Genomic DNA, 19,654 nt, shown 5'->3' with positions numbered 1-19,654 from the left:
CCTTTTTTCTGGGCATTGGTTTTTAGAAGATTCATTTTTTTCTCAGGATGCCATGTGGGGCATTAAAGTTGCCCCAACTTAAAGGTGCTTCAACTAGGCATTTGTCACATGCGCGGTATCTACAGCTCTTGGTGCCGTTCCCCTCCCACTCTCAGTGGGAATAGGTCATATTTGCACTTTCCTCCTCAGCCTCCTGTTTCCCCGACTCTCAACTGATGACTGTGCCTCAAAGAGAAAAGAGAGTTTTCCTCTCCTTCCGTAACCAGACCTACAGACCCTCCAATTGCTGCACTCTGTCCTCTTGTCCACAGCTGTCAGAGCATCACTCTGCCTGTGAGGAGAGTCCCAGCATGTGCTAGTGGGAGACCCTGTTCGTCCATCACCCTCAGGCTTCCCATTTCAGTCTCCCTCATTCAACTGGATCTTTCCCATCTGCACATGGCCCCTGCTCTAGTCTCTTCTACATCAAAGCACCCACGCCATCCACATCCTTCCCTCTCTGCTCCCTTTCACAGTTGGGCTCTTTCCCAGTTGCCTGTGGTGGCTGCCACTACTTTATCCTTCATAACCTGTTCACTTTTTTAAGGTTTTATTGTCACCAAAGTCACTCCTTCACATGGTTAACTTGTTCTACCAGGCTCGCTCAGAAAAAAAGCAGTCCCACTATATACTTTCCCAAATACAACAATCTTTAACTCTTTTAGTTTCTTTTGGTGTGTACCTCCATATTTATAAACAACAAGCATGTACTGATACTTCTTGGTTTTTCAGTTTTAGACATGATCATTTGACCCATTATGGAAGACAAACATTTTGTTTTGTTTTCTTTCACCTCTTCCTGCCTCCATTTCTGATCCCCCATGCTCCCAAAGAAGTTATAATCTTGGTATGATCAGCATCCAGTGTTTATTTTGCTATTCTGAGCTGAGCGATGGAATAAACCAGGAGTACTTTTTCTTTTCTGTGCTTTTTCTTATTCCTGAAATTGTCTTACTACTGTTGGTTAATTAACCATTATTTATAAGTATGTCATCTCCTAAAGCTCTGTTTGTTTGTAAGTCTCCTGTCATAACCTTCATTCCCCTTGGGTATTCTGTGGGTGGAGCCTCCTGGCTGGCTCCAGTCAAGCCCAGGGGCCCTCTCTGCAGGGACACAGCCACCATCCTGGGGCTTCCTGTTGAACACCTCCTCTGTTTCCCATATCCAGAATGTTTTCTGCTTTCCTGGTTTACTCCCTCCTTTTAATGGAGAATATTGTCTAGTAGCATCCTGAGAAAGAGAGCATGGAGGTAAATATTTGAAGACTTAATCTGTGTGCAAGTTTTTTACTCCATCCTTTCCCTTGATTAATAGTTTGGCTGGGAAGAGAACTCTAGCTTGGAAACAATGTTTCTTCAGAGTTTTTAAGACATTGCCCCATTGTTTCTCTGCTTCTAGTGTTGCTATTGAAAATTCTGAAGCTATTACCATTCCTCATCCTTTAATCTGGAAACTCATGCCCTTTAGTTCTAGGAAATACTGAATTATACAGTTGATGATCTCCTCTCCTCCACTCTCTTTTCTGACTTTCTGCGGCTCCTGTAATTGAGATGTCTACCTTCTTTTGGACAGACTGTCTAATCTTACTTTTTCTTTTCAGCTTCCATCTTTGCCTTTTTGTTCTGCTTCCTCAGAGTTCCTCAACTTAATCTTCACTAAATTGTCCCTTTTTCAATTTTTGCTAACAAGTTTTTGATTCCAAAGACTTCTCTGAATTTTTTTTATGGCATTATGATCTTTTTAAATGACTATAGTATCTTCATCTCTCTGATCATATTACTGATGGCTAAAAACTTTTTCCCTTCTTCTTGCATACTTATTTTCCATCAAGATCCTTTCCTGTTTTGATTTCTGTCCTTAAAGTTAGGAGATTTCGTTACATGTCTGTAGTCCTTGGTTGTCTGCTTGTGTGGATCAGAAGTTGTTAAGCTCGTAATGTAGGTTGGGCTGGTGTCTCCTGAACTTCTCTGTAGATCTGGCTGGGGTGTTGGTTGAGAAACCCTGATATCACTGTCTTTGGGTCTTTCCTCTTAGATTGGTCAGTTTCTACAAAGAAGTGTCTTCCAGTCTCCTCCCAAAGGATTAAGGGCTGGCTGCTGGCATTTTAGGAGGAGAGCCAAAGTAGAGGGATGGAGGAGGGCAGGGCAGAGGAAGATGGTCTCACCACTCTTTTATACAATCCCCATTTTGGGGATTGTACCACTGTCCTAAATGGTGTCTTATTGTCCCTGGGTTAACCAGAGATCCTCTCCAGATGATAAAATTGTAGACCTCTACCAGGTAGTAGAAGAGCACAAATGCCATTCAGTCATTACCTTAGTCCCTTCCTCTATATTCCCACTTTCAGAGATTCCTGTCAATTCCTGAGGCTTTTGAGGATCCTTCAGGGTAGATTTGGTTGGTTCTCAGCTTTCTCTGCAGTTCGCTTAGGAGTTCACTTTTTCTGGTCTCCTAAGTCATCCATCTGCTTTCTTGTTTCCAAAGTTTTGCCTTTTCTGTTCTCCCTGTCCTTGTGGATGTATGCCTTTAAAGAGTCCCTTTATTGTGCTTTTAGTGGGTTTCAGGAGGGAGTAAAATTGGATGCCTGTGTTTAAGCCAGTATTCGCTCTTCAGGTCACTCCTGCCTTATTTTCTTCCCCATATCTTCCACTGATATTGCTCCGGCTAAAGTCCCCAGTGAGCTCTGGCTGTTAAAATTAATATAGCTGTTTTTAGTTTTCACCTTACAGTGTAAGCATTTGACAGAGCTGACCACTCTTTTCATGAAATGTATCTAATCTGGCCTTCTTTAAAACTATAAAAAAGAATCCAGCTTTATTGTGATATAATTGACATACTATAAAATTCGCCTTTTAAAGAATTCTTAATATATTCACAAAGTTATACAACCATCACCACTAATTCCAGAGTATTTTTATCACCCTCAGAAGAAACCCTATATCCATTAGCAGCCTCTCACCATGCTTCATTCTCTCAGCTTCTAGTCACTAATCTGCTTTTTATTTCTTTAGGTTTGCCCACGCTGGACGTTTCATATAAATGGAATCATATACTATATGGTCTTTTGTGACTGGCTTTTTTTACTTAGCATAAAGTAAAATGACTTTTTGCTGGTTAAAACTATCTCCTCGACTTGACCTCTTCCTGGTCCAGGAGTGGAGTGCTCCAGACTTTCTGCATTAGATTCTCTTCCCTTCTCCTCTCCTTCCCTTCAAGTGGCCTCATCCACTCCCCTAGGTTGTGCCATGTGTGCCATTGACTCCCAGATCCACTTCCCTTACCCTAACCTCTTCCCTGAGCTCCAGACTCATGCGGTCACTTGCTGACTTGGCATCTTCTCCTGGGTACTGACAGGCCACCACAAATTGATCATGACCAAAGCAGACTTCAGTTTTCATCCTGAGCTAGGTAGGCCTGATTCTCCTCTAGTTGACGTAATTTCAGAAAATGACACTATGATCCTCCAGTCAGAAATTTAGTGCATTGTGTGAGCATATATGTATAGATGTGATGGTACGTTTTAGTCCTGTATCCCTCACTAGTCTGTCAGCTCTAGGACAGCAGGGATGGTGCCTATTTGGTTCACCATTGTATATGTAGTGCTTAGTACAAACCCAGCATGTGAGAGGTAAGCAATTAACATTTACTGAATGAACAAAGGAATGAATACAAAGAAGAATAATTCTTGCTCTCAAGTTGCCTATAATTTTATTAGAAAAATCAGATATATTGTTAAAGACTATAAAAAAATACAAAGTTGGAGCGCCTGGGTGGCTCAGTCAGTTAAGCAATCGACTCTTGGTTTCAGCTCAAGTTGTGATTGCAGGGTCATGGAATTGCACTCCCCCCCCCCCCCCCCCCCCCCCCGCCATCGGAGCAGTCTGCTTGAGATTCTCCCTCCACCCTCTCTCCCTCAGTGCGGTCTCTCAAAATTAAAAAAAAAAAAAGTACACAGTTAAGTGTTAAGTACATAGTAATGCTTTGGGAGTTTAAAGGTAGGATGACTAGGGAAGGTGACACGGAGACGGTGGTGATGGGTAAGTTTTAGATGGGTGAATACAAGCGTGAAGGAAATAGCAAGCAAAGGCCTGGAGGTGGCACTTGAGTCGTTCAGGGGACAGTGGCAAGACCACTGCCACTTGAGAAACCATTTAAGGAAACAACCTACTGGGAGGCAGAATGTGCAACACGACAGTGCGGGGAGAAGAGCGGGGTACAGTGGACAGGAAGAGCTCCTGAGCAGGCGTACTGACACACACCCGAAACAGCTGGCTGTTGTATAAATTCAGTCTTTTATCTGGGCATCAGTAGAAACAAAACTATATCAAATATATAAATGTAAACTTTTGGCATAAAAATAAGCAGGTGAAACTTAATCTTATTTTGAAAATTAATTTTGTTTGCAGTTAAAGAGCTCACTTGTTATGCTTCAGAGAACTTTTGATCTACTAAATAAAAACAAGACTGGCATGACTGTCAAAAGCTAGTGATCTCAAGGCCTGAAACTGTAGAGATACTTGGAACTAAAAGAAAACGTCTTAAAGAAAACCAGAGGATGAAGGATTTTAATTGTCACAGGAACATTTCCATATTTTCTCATTATTGGTACTTTTAATATGAACAATCTTTTTAATAACATTAATGTGATGACTAGTCTCTGATGGCCTTAATGATCCATTCTTTCACTTCTTATACGTAATTCTAAGCAGTGGATTTCTCCAGTGGAAGTATTCTCCAGTGGATATTTCAGGTGAAATACGTTGTGGACTTGAATTTCTACAATACAAAAAGAAAATGAGACACTCCGAACTGAGTAGTATGGCCTTGTTTTTACAGTGAGATTTGAAGTTTGATGCTTTATCTGTTAGCACACAATCAGTACGTGTTCGACAGGCTGCTTTCCCAGTTGAGATACACTGAAGATGCTAAAGAAAATTTAAGAATAAACCTCTGTATCATTATGAATTGTGAAGGACCAGGTTTCAGGCATGTATTATAACATTTCTAAGTTTGTGTACTGTAAATATTACAGTGTCTTCATTTTTTCTTTAGCATGGGAATTCAGTAGTCAGGTTCTGAATCTGCAACTTGGTAATTATTACCTGAAAGGTTCTTCAGCCGTTGTATCTTTTTGAAGATAGATGTTTCAGGAGCTATGAGAGGTGAGATTATCTTGCCTCTTCATGTATCAAATGGTGGAAGAGTAAATTCTGGAAAAGGAGACATGTAGGGTACCAACACTCAAAATGAAGAACCACGTGCTGATTTTAAAAACGAGAGGATTATGTTAAAATCTGGGCACTTAGTGGCTGATCAAAGGAATACTTGAACTAAGTGTGGCTTTAGCTTAGCACTCTTTCATGGTGGAAGCGAACCCCCTGGTTGAAAATAATCTGTGGATTACTTTTCAGGAGTCATATATGTCTTCACTTACTCATTCACATGTGTAGCTTGTTTCAGTTGGGAAGTTATAACCAGACACAAACTTGAGCTCTTCAATAAAAACTTTTGGGGGCACTGTATCCCAGTACTAGTGCACTGACTGAACTTCTAGGCCAGACAGAAGCTTGGCTCTTTCACAACAATTTTTTAGGCATGTATGTCTCAATATGATGTCTTTGGAACAAGAGAAAGATAGTGCCGAGTAATTTGTATCTATTCTTACTGTTTGGACAATTACTTCCCTTTAGTTATATGTTTCTTTTTTCCCCCAGAGTCACCAAAGCCACATGAGATAGCTAAAGTCATTTTTGAGATGCCTGTAGAGAATGAAAGTATTAACTTCATTACAGGGAAAATGGATTTCTCTGGGTGGTTCCCAACAAACCTACATTGGGGTACCAGTGTACTTACCTGGGGTTTTTGAAAAAAGGATTTATGAAGTGTCTGGCTGTGAGCAAGAGTCACTGGATATTAAACTTGAAGACTTGTTCTCTGTTAAATTCACAAAAATGATCAGTGGCAAGCTGAATGTTCTTGTGATGTTATTTAAAACTTGTACTTCATAAACATACCTCAAAGGAAATTAACAAAGTTGCTTTATAGATTGACTGAACATGTATGCATGCAGAATTCAATTAATTGCATTTCAGCCTGTTAATGTAAATTGATACCAATAAAACCCAAAATGTCTGAGTTGTGGTTTTTCTTTTTCTGTTTAAAATAAAAAAAAAAAAACCCAAACAAAAATAACTAGAAACGCTGCTACAGTGAAAAAGTGTATATGGGCCTACACTCTTAAAATTTTGTGCAAAAATAAAACCCAAAGAGGACTCTACGGTCATCTTCGGGCAATTTCATTTCAAATATGCAGACTGTTGGAACAAAAGTACTAGTAGGCCTGCTGGTCTAATGTAGAATCTGCTTGCCAGAAATCATGAAAATGAACAAGCTTTATAAATTAACAGCTCAGGGACGGCGATGGGCCTTTAAGGGAAGGCTGGAGAATTTGGGGGCGGTACCTCGGGAACAGTTCGCGGTGGAGATCTCCCCCTAAGCCTGTTGCCAGCGTCTGAATGAAGGGTGGCCCACCCACGAGTCCCCAGTACTTTGGGAACCCTCCGGGTTCCCGGGGTTCCCGTCTTTCCGTCGGCACTTCCCCCGGCCGTGGGTTTGGGCTTGCCCCGCCCACGTACCGCCCGCCCGCGGGCACTGGCGGGGCCGCACGGGGGCCGGGAGGGGCGGAGGTGCCGGGCCAGCCCTGCGCCTCGCCGCTGGCGCCCGCGCCCGGGAGCACGTCCTCGGGTCCTCGGATCCCCGCGTCCTCCGGGCGCCAGGGCCTCGGGCCGGGGGAGGGGCCTCACCGGCGGGCCCCGCGGGGCGGCGGGCGGCGCACGTGCGGACGGGCGGGGATCCCCGGCGCCGGAGGCGGGGCACCCGGAAGCGCGCGCGGACTTGCCACACCGAGCCCGGCGGGCAGGGGGGCGGCGGGGAGGCGGGCGCACTGCCCGGGCCGCGGCCGGCTGTGCTCACAGGTGGGCGGCGGCGGCGAAGGCGCGGCGGAGCGGAGCCGGGGTCCTCGAGACTCCAGCCGTCACACCGAGAGCCCAGCGCCTCCGAGCTGGGAAGACGCGTCCGCGCCTCGGGAGGAACCGGCCGTTCTCCCCGCCACCTCGGCCTCTTTGGCTGCAGCCGCACCTCGGCCCTGGAGCGCAGGTAACTTCCTTTCCAAGGTCATTCTTCGGGCGGGGCGGCGCTCGCGGCCCGCCCACGTCCTCACGGTCGGCGGAGGCGGGAGAGGGGCGCCCTGTGCGGAGCCGGAGCGGTGGGGCTGGACGGCGACTCTGAGCGCTGCGCGGGCGCCTGGTGGCCTCCCCGGAGCCGGCTGCAGACGCCGGCCGCAGCTCCGAGGGTGAGTTTCCACCTGCGCCCAGTCTTTGGGCGGGGACCGCTCGGCCCTCCCGAGCCTGCACCGGCAGGTGAGCGCAGCCGCCCGCGCCCTGGCTGTCCTGGGCTGTGTGGTCGGCTGTCACCATGGGAACGGCTGGTGCCCAGACGGCTCCAGCCCTGGTGGGAAGGGACGGTGGACGCGGTTGGGAGCCCTTAGAGCTCCCTGTCTGGCCAAGCCGAGAGAGAAAAGCATGATGAGAACGAGACACCCCCTCCCCCTCTTTCTTCTCATTTTTGATTTCTCAGGCGTTGGCGGATAATCAGAGAGAGGCGTGGATGTGTTTACAAGATGAGTTGTGTTCTTTCCACCTTTACCTTCTGAGGGCTTGTTACCACTCATGGTGACAGGTGGAAATCGTGACACAGATGGGCAGTATGAAGCCAGTGAAGACAAACAAAGCGGAAGAACCTGAATTGGAGCCCCTGTGCTGCTGCGAGTACATAGATCGAAATGGGGAAAAGAACCACGTGGCTGCCTGTTTGTGCGATTGCCAAGATCTCGATGAAGGGTGCGATAGGTAAGGGCGGAGTGTTTCTTGATGCTGACCCCCTGGCCGTTTTGAGAACTACCATGCATACTTTAAGCTTAGCCATCCACAACACTAGAATTTGCTACCGATGCTGTTTCCAAGGGTCTGAAATAGTCGTCTTTTATGTCAAGTGTGAGGGTTTTGTAAAGATGAATTATTGGGTAGTGCACAACTGCACAACTGTCTATTCTGCTCAGTTTAGTAGCACATAATTATTTTTTTCATTTTTAAAGGGAGAAGATGATGGAGAGAACAGGCAAATAAAGGGATAGTGGCAACTTAAATGTATAAAAAAATACAGACCCGCAGAATCCGTACATTTAAAACGAACACATTAGTACCAGAAAGTGCTTACATTCTCAGTGGTCTCAGCATCTAGCGACCAACTACTCGAGGATGGACTGCACCTGGCCACAAAGGGTCTTGAGGGCAAAGGATCACTTTCCTGCTGTTGGAACTGGTTTTGCCAGAAGGCCCTCCCTCCCCCGACTGGCTGTTTTCAGCATGGTCAGCAACACAGTCTTGACCGATATTATTGTATTTGGATTTTGTTTTCACCATTAATGCCCAGTGTTGGAAATTACTATCCAAAAAATGATTTTTAACATCAGTGAGAAAAATTTTGTGCCCAACAGTAATAACAGGTTTTATCCACTTTCTAAATAATTATGTATCTAAAAACTGTTGCCATATGGAAAGCATAATGTGGGAAAAGAATAAGGATGTTTGGGAAGTTGCTTTTCCCTTTAATAATTATATCTGGTTAAAAAAGTCACCACAGAGGCACATTGTTGACTTAGAGCTTGGTGCATCCATCTTGACATGAAAAGTGTTCTTGGGACATTGTAGTTTAGAGCCCTGAAGACCCCATAGTCCTTTTGTAATTTTTCCTTGATAGTGTCTGTAGTCTTTTTTACAGGTGTTTTTAAATGGACTCAGTCTAAAGTCCATACTGAGAAAATGGAGCACTCTGCTTTAATGAATGGAAAATGATGCTGTTTCCACAACTTCCATCAGTCGAGACCACAGCTCTTCCATTAACCTTCCAGCTCTTCCTCTCTCCTAGCCCTTGAGACCTAGGCTGTTGCTGCGTTCTCTCCTTACCTGTCTCTGGAGATAGGCTCCCGGTCTTTCCACTGTCCTGCTGCTCAGTACCACTCCCATGTAGTTATCTCCCCTCAACGTTCAAGGTGTTGCCTTACGTTTCCAAATTGTCTGTCTACGGTCAGAGTTATTCCTTGAGCTGATCGTTGTCTTAGGAGCCCAAGTGTGCAAAAAATATGTACAAATACTGCGTGTCCACGAGGCTTAGTCGTTTTTCTCTTACCGGTTTGATCTCCACTCTTAGGCAGCCCCCTGGCCTTGCTGGACAGGTTTACTCCTTGGCACAGGACAGGTTTGTGCTGTACATGTGCCTCTGCATTGGGCTGCCTCCCTGCCTCCTGTCCCCCCCAGCTCCCCACACCAGTGCCAGCCAGCCATGGAGATCAGGCGCCAAGCCCATGTTTGTTCACAGAGACCCATCTAGAGACTCCACCCGGAAGTGTTTCCTCTGAGCACTCCTCAGTGTTTGCCCACAAGAGTTCATTAGGCGATTTTGCTGCTTTGTCCTGAGATTTCCTGAATTCCCATGTTGTCTTTGCAACTAGATTGTGAATTGTTTTGAGGATCTTAAGTCTCTATACGCCCCCAAATGTAAACAGTACTTGTACAGAATATGTGTGTGTTCCTACATATTTGCTTCCTGGAGAAGTGGTTTTTAACTGTTACATTTCTAAACGGTAGCTAGTCTCTTTCGTATTAAAAAATGATACGTGATCCGAAAAGCTCATGTTTAGTAGTATAGAAGTAGAATACTTGGCCTTTGGCCTCTTTTATCATTTATCCTGCTGTTTGGCCTGTGGTGTTGAGTGTTTTTTTGTTTAGCAAACCCCATGTGAAGTGCCTTCTTTTTGTGCTCTTCTGAATAGATGGATTACATGTAAATCCGTGCAGCCGGAGACTTGTGAAAGAATCATGGATACTATTTCTGATCGCCTCCGAATTCCTTGGCTTAGGGGAGCCAAAAAAGTTAACATTAGCATCATTCCCCCGCTCGTCCTACTGCCCGTCTTCCTCCGCGTGGCTTCCTGGCATTTCCTCCTGGGGGGGGTGGTTTTGACCTCCCTTCCTGTGCTGGCTCTGTGGTACTACTACCTCACTCACAGAAGGAAAGAACAGACTCTGTTTTTCCTGAGCCTCGGACTGTTCTCTCTGGGCTACATGTACTATGTGTTCCTGCAGGAAGTGGTCCCCAAAGGGCGTGTGGGACCCACTCAGCTGGCTCTTCTTACCTGCGGGTTATTTCTGATACTCTTAGCCTTGTACAGAGCCAAGAAGAATCCAGGCTACCTCAGAAATCCAGCAAGCAATGACAGACCTCTAAGCAGCGGCCAGACTGAATGCCTGACCAGAAAAGGGCAGGAGAAGACCAAAGGGTTCCCGGGCACAGAATCATCGGGTAGTCTCAACAACCGCACGCTGAAGGATGAGCCTAAGGGCTCTTCCAGGGTGTTGGTTGGAAGCCCTACCAAGGTCAAGGAGGACTGGTGTGCCAAGTGCCAGCTGGTGCGACCAGCGCGGGCGTGGCATTGCCGGATCTGTGGCATCTGTGTGAGGAGAATGGATCATCACTGTGTCTGGTATGTTGGGAAAATCTGGTGGCTTGCAGAGTGTAAATTCACGTGAGACTCTAGCTGTGTTTGCTCCTCCTTTGCGCCACCCTAAAATCTCACTCGTTCCCAGCTTTACACCTTGCAGATATTTGTGTGCTGGCATGATATTCCCACTGAGTCACCAGCTTCCCAGTCTCATAGATGTAGTCCCCTCAGTCATTTCCTGAAGGGTGGTGGTGGTGTTGCTACTTTGCTTTTCCCTTCTTAGCTGCCCTTCTGTTACCTTCTCCTTCCTGCAAGAGAAGTATCTGCAGTCCAATGGTGTTTTTTAAAAAAAGAAGGGATCAGAATCCGTATAGGCACGTTTCCCTGTGCTGTGCCTTTTGAGAACAGAGCTCAAGAAAGTGTTCCCATATTTGTAGGTGACCCTGTCCCCTCACCATCCATCCTTTACCATTCTGATGACTCCTGGTCTGCATTGTTGAGGGAAGGCCCTACCAGGTACCAGGTACCTTCCTGTTTTGTTATTTGTAGAGTGGTGGGCACTTTTTTTTTTTTTTTTTAAGTTTTATTTATTTATTTATTTATTTATTTATTTATTTATTTATTTATTTTGAGACAAAGAGCAGGGAGAGGGCAGAGAGACAGGGAGAGAGAGAGAATCCAAGCAGACTCAGTGCCATCAGCACAGAGCCTGACGTGGGGATTGATCCCACAAACCATGAGATCGGGAGTCGGACACCCAAGTGACTGAGCCACCTAGGTGCCGTGAAAGTTGGGCTTTTTTGGTACCTTCCAGCTGGCCAGTGCCAAACTAGGACACCCATACTATATGAAGTGCAACTTTTGAAGACAGTGTTGCTGTTTCACTGAACGAATCTAAAATGGTGTAGTTGATTCTGAATGCTGTAAGTAGTGCATTTGCTGCTCTGTAGCTCTCGAGGCACTTGTGGTCAGGGAATTATGCTTTTTATGGCTAGGATGCTGAGGATTCTGGTCATGTAGCCTGCCCCCTCACCCATAGAAGGGGACGTAGGGGAGGAGGAGGGTGCAGCAAGGCCAGGAGGGCTGGGAGTGGACCTCAAGTCTGAAATATTTGCACCAAAAGGAGCAGCAAACAAGGGGCTCTTTGTGAGCAGGGTTTCTGCAGGCCCTTGTACACCTTTAGTCTACACTCTTAGATTCTTACATCTTGTTATGACCTGGAACTATTTGAGGGATTTTTTTTTTTTCCCTTTTAAACAACAAGGCCTCTGTGAACAAATGGTTCCAGAGAAACATTTGGTGATAGTGGCTGTGGGGGAATTGGTCTGCAAACCTATAAACCAGCAGTTTGTTGGCCATAGAGGCAAGGCCCCCCTTCTTTTTCATTGAACTGTACTTGATCTACAACGTTATATTACTTTCAGGTGCACAGCGTAGTGATTCAGCATTTATGTCCATTATGAAATGATCACCATGATGAATCTAGCTACCATCTGTATCGAGAACTTTTTAAAATGTTTGCTTTTTCTTTCCCTTATGCTGTTTTGAGGATAAATAGCTGTGTTGGAGAATCAAATCATCAAGCATTTATACTTGCCCTTTCGATCTTCTTGCTAACCTCGGCATATGGGATAACACTGACCTTGGACACCATTTGTAGAGATAGAAGTGTCTTCACAGCTCTCTTCTATTGTCCTGGAGTTTACGCAGATTACAGGTGAGATGTGGCTGCCGTAGCACAAAGGCCCGTAGAAGAGGGAACAGATGTTGCCGTTAATGTAAGGGGCTGTGATTTGCTGCCACGTCAGTTTTTAACCAAAACATGGGACAGGTTATCGGATGCTGGGTATCCTTGAAATTGCCAACCGAATTGTGCAGTGGACAGGTGTGTTTCTCTAGGGTGCTGACCGTTGACCCTTACAGACTGAGGAACTAGTACGCTGCAGGGAGGGCTGGGCTCAGGCAGGGAAGTCCGGAGTCAGATAGATGACCACGTGCATGGCCAAGGTAGCAGTAGTGAAACTAAAGCCATAAAGGAGTGGTCCCAGGGTATGTGTGTGGTCTATTTTGTCATAGATTGTCAAGGCAAGACAATCTTGCCTCCCTTTGTTGTGGCTTTCTCATGCTCTTTAGCCCTATCTGGATTTATTGCTTCTGACCCTTTTGTGGTGTGCTCACAATTTCTGTAACATTTCTTTACTTTGTAACCTCCATTGGTTTTTCCTGTTCTACTTTTTAAAATATCACCACTCATGATTACTGTGGTATCTAGGTCACAATTTCCTTTGTTAGGTTGGGGCACATTTATATATTGTGGAGATCTCCATGCTTTGTGGGAAGCCGGGGTTTTGCAGCTTTGGCCGTAGCCAGCCCCTCCCCAGAGCGCTGTGGGCCCCCTGCCTGTGTTCTTTGCGTCCTCTCTTCCACCTTTTCCTCTGAGGAGGATGCCGTGTGGGGTCTGTGGTCCCCAGTCTGAGCTAGGACAGCTCTGCCCCATGGTCCTTGTCTGTCTGTCTGTGTCTGTCTTTCTTTCTCTCTTTTTTCTTTTCTTTCTTTCTTCATTTTCGAGAGACAGAATGTGTGCAGGTAAGGTGCAGAGAGAGAGGGAGACACAGAATCCGAAGCAGGCTCCAGGCTCTGAGCTGTCAGCACAGAGCCTGACACGGGGCTCAAACCCACGAACTGTGAGATCATAACCTGAGCCAAAGTCGGACACTTAACAGACTGAGCCACCCAGGCACCCTCCTTTTCTTTCTTCTTACTCTTCGTTTTCAGAACAATCCCCGCTTTCCCTACATAGTGCCTCTGTGGAGGTATTTGTTTACATTAGTTTGTGGCCAGATCTCCCGTTGCTATTCTCCATCTAGAGGTTTGTGAGCATTAGTAGAATAGATTGGTCCTCCTCCTCAGGGCCAATTCCTTTTCTTTCTGTACTGAGAGTGTTAGTAGGTTGTGAAATGTGGGTGATAAAGTCCCAAAGCAGGGCACGTCTTTGTGTTGCTAAGCATGAGTTTTGTGAGCTTTCTGGGGGCCACTGACATGGAATGAGGAACATGGTCCACCGTTGGTACTCACCCTCCATACAGGTGCTTCACGTCACCCCATTGAGCCTGCTTTTCCTCATCTCTGGTGAGTTAATCATCTCTGAGTCACTTTCAGCTTAACAAATGAAGATTCCTTGGGATGGGTTCATTTCCAGCTGACCCTTCATTTGCAAATATTTGAAAAGAGTCAACTGGCAGACATTAATCAGTAGCCTCTCCTCGCAGTCTGACTGATGAGCTGAAAGGAGCTTTCTTGTCCGGTGTGATTCTGTTGGCTTGAGGAGGCTGGATTTATAGACATCAGGACCTGTAGCGGTTTGTGTCCATCAGTGTTGTACTGATCGTACTGACAAAATGGGGATGCAGGGCCTTAGCACTGTTCCTGCGTTCCCACCCACAGCTTCCTGGAGGATGTTTGTAGCAGTATCTGCTCAGTTAAGAACGATTTTGGAATTGTTCATTCATTCGATAGATTCGGGATGCTGTTCTGTGAGGCACTGTGTTGGTCGCATGGGGGACACCAAATACAAAAACGTCCTTGCTACTGTAATACAACATTCTAGAAAAAGAGGCACCGATAATTATAGCATAAAATAGGACATGGGAATAGTTCTGTGTTAAGCGTTCTGGTGTCCTGAGGGTGGAAAAGTATCTTCCAATCAGGATAACTGGGGAAGGCACCAGAGTCCTTCGTAACGAGTACTGCGCGTGTCAAATGTTAGAATGGTGCCACTTACCCACCGAAGAGATTGGTAGTCCTGACCCACCCTTTCTCCTCCCAGCTCAGCGTTGTCCTTCACCTGCGTGTGGTACTCTGTGATCATCACGGCGGGTATGGCCTACATCTTCCTCATCCAGCTGATAAACATCAGTTACAACGTCACCGAGAGGGAAGTCCAGCAGGCCCTTCGACAGAAGACGGGGCGCCGGCTCCTCTGTGGGCTCATCGTGGACACAGGCCAGTACAACCGGGGCTTCCTGCGGAACTGGTACCAGTTCTCCACCCTGGGTGCCCACCCCTTCCACCACCCTGCCGAAGACATTGTCTGAAGTGCCTTCTGTGTGGCTCTGCGAGGGGTGGCCCCTCCCTCTGCTCCCTCCCATTGTACACTTCAGTGTGCACGCAGGATGTTCGTTTTTATCCCCAGTTTCCTAAAGGCTGTATAGGGCCATGCTCAGGTTTAGACATTGGACTGGGAAGAAATGAAGTTTCCTGACTTCAACCTAAGAGATTTTTTTATCGAAGCAGTAAAAGTAGAGCCATTCTTTTCCAGTCACCTTGTTAACTAACTCAGTCACCATGTGGAAAAGGATGTGAATTGCTAATGCACAGATTGATAGAAGCAGTTCCCATCCATTACTAGGGGAGAAAGAGTTTGGATTAGGGTAGTTTCCAGTCCCTCTTTCAATTCCTGATAGCCATGTGACCCTTAGTTGAGTCACCTCCCCGAGTCTCAGGTTCATCTGTAAAGTGGGGGTACTAATAGCACCTGCCCTGGCTTACCTCACAGTCGTGAGGGTCGTGCGAGGGATGGGGTATGTGGAAAGCACTGGAAAATGACTAAAGCACTCAACAGGTATGAAGTATTATTAGGAAGGTTCTAAGACTGAGAAAACTGTTTATAGATCAGAATACTGAAGCCAAAAGTATCAGAGTAATCCACTTTCAGCTTTTCAGAATGGAAGAAAGATCCTGAAATACCATATTGTACAGTTATGGCAACTTCTGTCTTTGAAGTATTAGACATTAACTACTCAAACGGGGTAGAGGATGACCAGATGGATTTACACGATCTTCTGATCTTGAAGGGACACTTGATAACAGTTACGATTACTGGTCGTGTAGTATACGCTGGTCTTGAATTCAGGTGATGAGTCCTTGTTTTTCATCTTATTTCTTACACATTTATTCTCTTTGGATTTACTCTACATAACTCCAAACTCCAATAGCCATTACTATTTTTTCCCCTCTTTCCATGCTTCACCTGGGAAGGTGCTAGAGCACTTAGGATGAGGCTGGAAGAGGAGAACAGACACCCCGTGGGGAGCATTTTACCCTCTTTCCTGGGTAGAGTGGCTGGTTACTATCAAGGGCTTGATTTTTTTTTTTTCTCATGTAAGTAATTCAGACACTGTCGTTACAGCACTCAGTTGCAAAAACCAGTCTTCTGGCATTCACAATTCTTCTGGCATGACCTCTCTGAGGAATTGACTGACATCTTCCTACTTGCACATTACTTCTCATTCACCGTTCCCTAGACAAAAGTATCTCACTTGGAGAGAAGAAACAGGGTATATGTGGTTTCCATTAATTAATGGACTACGATTCCTCCCTAGCTCTTCCTAAAATAATAACTTGTCTCTTTAATTGTATCTTTAAACTGAAAATGTACAGAAGATTAAGTACTTATAGAGAATGGGTCTATTCTGCCATGGAATTAGGATAAGGCGATTTTGGATGGGGAAAATACCATCTTGAATTATTTGGTTTTATACGTGTACTTATTTTGCAATCCCAAAGAAAATTCATGAATCCTTAAATTTTCTTTGGCTTATAGCTTCATATAGGGGAAATATTGCCAGCTTTTCCCGTCTTTCTGTGCATGCTGCCGTAGTAAGAGGTTTATAAATGTCGAGAGGAAATGCTGCTCCTTCCTGCAACTTTCCCTCTGGAGCTGGCACCGTCCCTAGTTCTGCCATGAAACGAAGCTGTCCTTAAGACACTCACCACATTTTTATATCAGGCTGGTCGCTGCTCTCCCCAGAGATGGATTGTTTAACCAATGAGAGGCTCCGTATTCCCCTGGGACGAGCCAAAGAGCAAGTCTGGGGATGTTAGCAGTCTGTGGTTTCTACAGTGATGCCCTTGCCCTGGCCCAGAGTCAAGCATTCGTTTGGAGTTAACGTTGGATCTGATAGGACTGATTCTTTTCTGTGTGAGTTCGAGAGAGTAATGATGTCAGGGACAGCACATGTGGCCAGAAACCTCTATTTGTCATCTCTTAAACACCAGATGTGTAGGCAACTGATTGTCTAAACAGTTGATGATAGAATTCATAGAAATGTTAGCATAGTCGGTAATTTGAGCCTCTTGCTAAATCTTTAACAACCATCAAAACCAGACACAAAGAGGAGTAGTCCCCAAAAGACCAGGGTCATGTGGGAGGATTGAGAGCGACTGCCATCTTCATAACCACGCAGCCTTCGAGTTTATCCGCATGGGGCCTCTCAGGCTCCCTCACCTGCAGGGCTCCTTATATATTATTCTGGCTGGTGGGAACTAAGAGGCTTGTTTTAAGTTCCTCGAGATCTTCATGATTGGTGTTTTTCAGAAGAAAGCTCAAACTTTTGAAAACTTCAGTGGTTTAGTGGGGGTAAAAGCCTACTGAAATATTTGCACCAAAAGGAGCAGCAAACAAGGGGCTCTTTGTGAGCAGGGTTTCTGCAGGCCCTTGTACCCCTTTAGTCTACACTCCTAGATTCTTACATCTTGTTATGACCTGGAACTATTTGAGGGATTTTTTTTTTTTTTTCCCTTTTAAACGACAAGGCCTCTGTGAACAAATGGTTCCAGAGAAACATTTGGTGATAGTGGCCGTGGGGGAATTGGTCTGCAAACCTATAAACCAGCAGTTTGTTGGCCATAGAGGCAAGGCCCCCCTTCCCATCCTCAGCCTGTTAATGAACATATTGGATATGGAGCTTTATAAATGAGCTTCTATAATCGTGGTCATGCCATTGTGTATCATTCCTAGGGAAGAGAAATGAGTCCATTTGGAGGATTTAAGGGAAAAAGTAGTTAAGGATCGGGATTGCATGAAAGGAGAAAGCCCTTCAGTATTTAAAATGTTTTTTATGATACCCAGAGAGTACTTTGTGGTTACGGCAGAGCCCCCTGAAATGAACTGATCTTTAATAAGCCTTAAGTGAGTTTTAGGGACACTGCTGCTCACCTCACCTCAGCCACCTCTGTGTCTGCTTATAATGTTGGAAATCTTTGCCATTCAAGTAGTGTTGTCCTTTGGTGAATGAAGTAATTGTTATCTTCCACTGTGCCACCTGCCTAGCAGAAAGGCTGCTACAAACTTTCTCTTATGCAATAGTCCTTGGTACTTCTAATATTTTTAGTAAGAGAAAATTTTCTATACTAGAATCTTCCACTGCCAGAAAACAATGCCAGTAAGGTTCGCTGGAATACTGACCATCTGCTTAATAGACTAATTTCCTTTGGGTAGGAAATTAGCTTTTTATTACAAAACTAATATAAGCAAAAATACGACATCTAGAAGCACAGTCTTAACCAGGATGTTTAACAATGTTTTGTGAGCTTTAAGGGTCTCTTTAGATGAGGTAAGTGGGTTTATAGGACTTCATTTGAGCCATATTTTGGTACCCTGAATTTGAAAAAAAGAGAATTTCCTCAAACAAGCATGGGATGGTAGAGACTTTTGCTTGAGGCACCTGTGTGGAATCTGGTTTTCTGCCACGTTATATCAAACACTGCCAAGGTGATGCAGGGGGAGAATGAGAGCTGTGCTTCGTGCTGAATAAAATCCCCTATGTTCTCCCCGGCGTTTGCTGTGGTGAATAGACACTTCTTGCAAAATCAGCTAAATGTAATCTTGTTGCTCATGGGCTGTTAACCTCACTTCAGTCGGCACCAAGTGCTTCACTGTAGTTTTAGCAGCAAAGACCCAGTGGTTAATGGAGACAATTTTCTTAGAGGTTGTGGCCATTTCTGGCTACATTTCTGAGTTGGGCTTTTGACTTCCTGCTACTCCAGCCTTCCTGGTGGCACCTTTACTCCTAGGGAATTCATACTTTAAAGGCAAAGCTTTAAAAGCAGAGCTAGTCTGTTCTGGTTCCCAGTGCGACAGACATCCTGTATTTCTTCCCACGGCACCACTGCCAAGACGTCACGTCACAGAACTTGGGAGCTCAACCTGCTGCGGGCCTATGGTCTGGGGGTTTGGATGGTTTGAGTTGTTGGGGGCGGTGGAGCCATTTCACTTGATTACATTTCTGGGTCTGATGTTAGACTAAAGGACACCCAGGAATGTTTACTATTCAATGTTTAATGTAACTGGCCCAGCAACGTGCGAGGGGATTCCCGACGCCAACTCTGGAGGCTACGGGCTAAACGTTTTGCACTGTTTTTATACTTGTATTCATATCCTCTTATCACCTCAGACTCAGACACAAGGCCTTTTAAGTGGAGATTTAAAAAATTACTGCCATTTATGTAAAATAATGTACTGTGACCGAGTTGCTTAAATAGAAAATAAAGTGCTTTCTTTAAGGGAAATGGTGTTTCTTAGTGTGTCTCCTGAACTGTTTTGCTGTAAGGGAAGCCTGTGTCAGAGCTGGGCGGCTGCTTTGGCCACTGAGGGGTCCCTGTCCTGTGACCTAAGTTACCCCTAGCTCTGAACTGTCCTTTTCCTGCTGGTTACATTTTCTAGTTTTATAGGCCAGGCATCCTGCTTATTTGGGCATTCTGTCAGCAGTAATATTTCTAATGTCTTAGGATAGTCCAGCAAGAAGCAGAGGTCACTGACAAAGTGATTTTCCCGTGTGTCTTTAGAAGGTTCCCGAAATAGGTAAAAAGTCCTCACTGGCCCAGTCACAATATGGGTTGCTAAAGACTCACTGTCTAATTTGATGCTTGAGGTGAAGGAGAAATAAAGGAACGCTTAAGAGAGAAAACCTAAGCTTTATGAGATTTACTTGGGCCCTTGGCATGTTGACTTAAGGGGCTCATCCTTCCTTATCTGCAGGCCTGGCACTGCCCTAAAGTTGATATTTGGCATCTGGGTGCTAATGGTCGCCAGGGTTCTGTGCTGCACCACACACAAGGGTGGTGGAGGGTGATTTGGTTGGAAAGAGATTAAGCATAAGTTCGTTTCAGTCCCACTTTCTTTGGTGCCTATTGGTCTTAAAAAGAGTTTTTAGCTGACACCTGGATACTCACATGAAAGGAAAGGATGCGTGGGGACAGGGACTCTGTAGAAGAAAT

The 19,654-nt window shown here is 45.4% G+C and overlaps 3 protein-coding genes across 15 annotated transcripts in view; 2 read left to right on the top strand and 1 right to left on the bottom strand.

Moving 5' to 3' along the window:
• Nucleotides 1-6,174, top strand: part of GRAMD1C (GRAM domain containing 1C) — a 105,103-nt gene extending 98,929 nt beyond the window's left edge. For all 3 annotated transcript variants that reach the window (XM_058731355.1, XM_058731358.1, XM_058731357.1), the window contains one exon: nucleotides 4,446-6,174. In XM_058731355.1, the coding sequence (XP_058587338.1) occupies nucleotides 4,446-4,526 (81 nt within the window). In that variant the 3' untranslated portion in view covers nucleotides 4,527-6,174. The remainder of the gene's footprint in view (nucleotides 1-4,445) is intronic.
• Nucleotides 4,578-7,666, bottom strand: LOC131512530 (H/ACA ribonucleoprotein complex non-core subunit NAF1-like). 8 transcript variants are annotated; one of them, XR_009262169.1, is made up of 4 exons: nucleotides 7,177-7,666; nucleotides 5,893-5,973; nucleotides 5,142-5,249; nucleotides 4,578-4,815 (listed from the first exon to the last, which is right to left on the bottom strand). XR_009262169.1 is itself a non-coding variant. In XM_058731367.1 (2 exons), exons 1-2 carry the CDS (start codon nucleotides 7,512-7,514, stop codon nucleotides 5,943-5,945), a joined length of 369 nt encoding a protein of 122 aa, XP_058587350.1. In that variant the 5' UTR covers nucleotides 7,515-7,666; the 3' UTR covers nucleotides 4,578-5,942. The 8 variants fall into 8 exon arrangements, 2 of the variants coding, with proteins under 2 accessions (XP_058587350.1, XP_058587351.1); XR_009262166.1 differs by having other exon boundaries at nucleotides 4,578-4,964; nucleotides 5,142-5,973; XR_009262168.1 differs by having other exon boundaries at nucleotides 5,142-5,973.
• ZDHHC23 (zinc finger DHHC-type palmitoyltransferase 23) lies at nucleotides 7,005-18,946 on the top strand. 4 transcript variants are annotated; one of them, XM_058731362.1, is made up of 5 exons: nucleotides 7,021-7,194; nucleotides 7,675-7,946; nucleotides 9,929-10,639; nucleotides 12,156-12,314; nucleotides 14,424-18,946. In XM_058731362.1, exons 2-5 carry the CDS (start codon nucleotides 7,795-7,797, stop codon nucleotides 14,689-14,691), a joined length of 1,290 nt encoding a protein of 429 aa, XP_058587345.1. In that variant the 5' UTR covers nucleotides 7,021-7,194; nucleotides 7,675-7,794; the 3' UTR covers nucleotides 14,692-18,946. The 4 variants fall into 4 exon arrangements, with proteins under 4 accessions (XP_058587346.1, XP_058587345.1, XP_058587342.1 ...); XM_058731359.1 differs by having other exon boundaries at nucleotides 7,023-7,194; nucleotides 12,147-12,314; XM_058731361.1 differs by lacking the exon at nucleotides 7,021-7,194 and adding an exon at nucleotides 7,275-7,390 and having other exon boundaries at nucleotides 12,147-12,314.
• The last annotated feature ends 708 nt before the right edge of the window (nucleotides 18,947-19,654 follow it).

The sequence above is a fragment of the Neofelis nebulosa genome, chromosome 5 (assembly GCF_028018385.1).
Source record: "Neofelis nebulosa isolate mNeoNeb1 chromosome 5, mNeoNeb1.pri, whole genome shotgun sequence".
In the NCBI taxonomy this organism is placed as follows: Eukaryota; Metazoa; Chordata; class Mammalia; order Carnivora; family Felidae; genus Neofelis; species Neofelis nebulosa.
This window is presented reverse-complemented; position numbering and strand designations above follow the sequence as displayed.

Bases quoted from the DNA above. Each gene is read 5' to 3' on its own strand.
- LOC131512530 (XM_058731367.1), bottom strand. From the start codon at position 7,514: ATGGTGACAGCCGACCACACAGCCCAGGACAGCCAGGGCGCGGGCGGC. The intron at 5,974-7,176 runs GTGCGGCTGCAG...TGAATTTAACAG, and splicing joins ACCTGCGCTCCAGGGCCGAG to AGAACAAGTCTTCAAGTTTA.
- ZDHHC23 (XM_058731359.1), top strand. From the start codon at position 7,795: ATGGGCAGTATGAAGCCAGTGAAGACAAACAAAGCGGAAGAACCTGAA. The intron at 7,947-9,928 runs GTAAGGGCGGAG...TCTTCTGAATAG, and splicing joins CTCGATGAAGGGTGCGATAG to ATGGATTACATGTAAATCCG. The intron at 12,315-14,423 runs GTGAGATGTGGC...TTCTCCTCCCAG, and splicing joins GGAGTTTACGCAGATTACAG to CTCAGCGTTGTCCTTCACCT.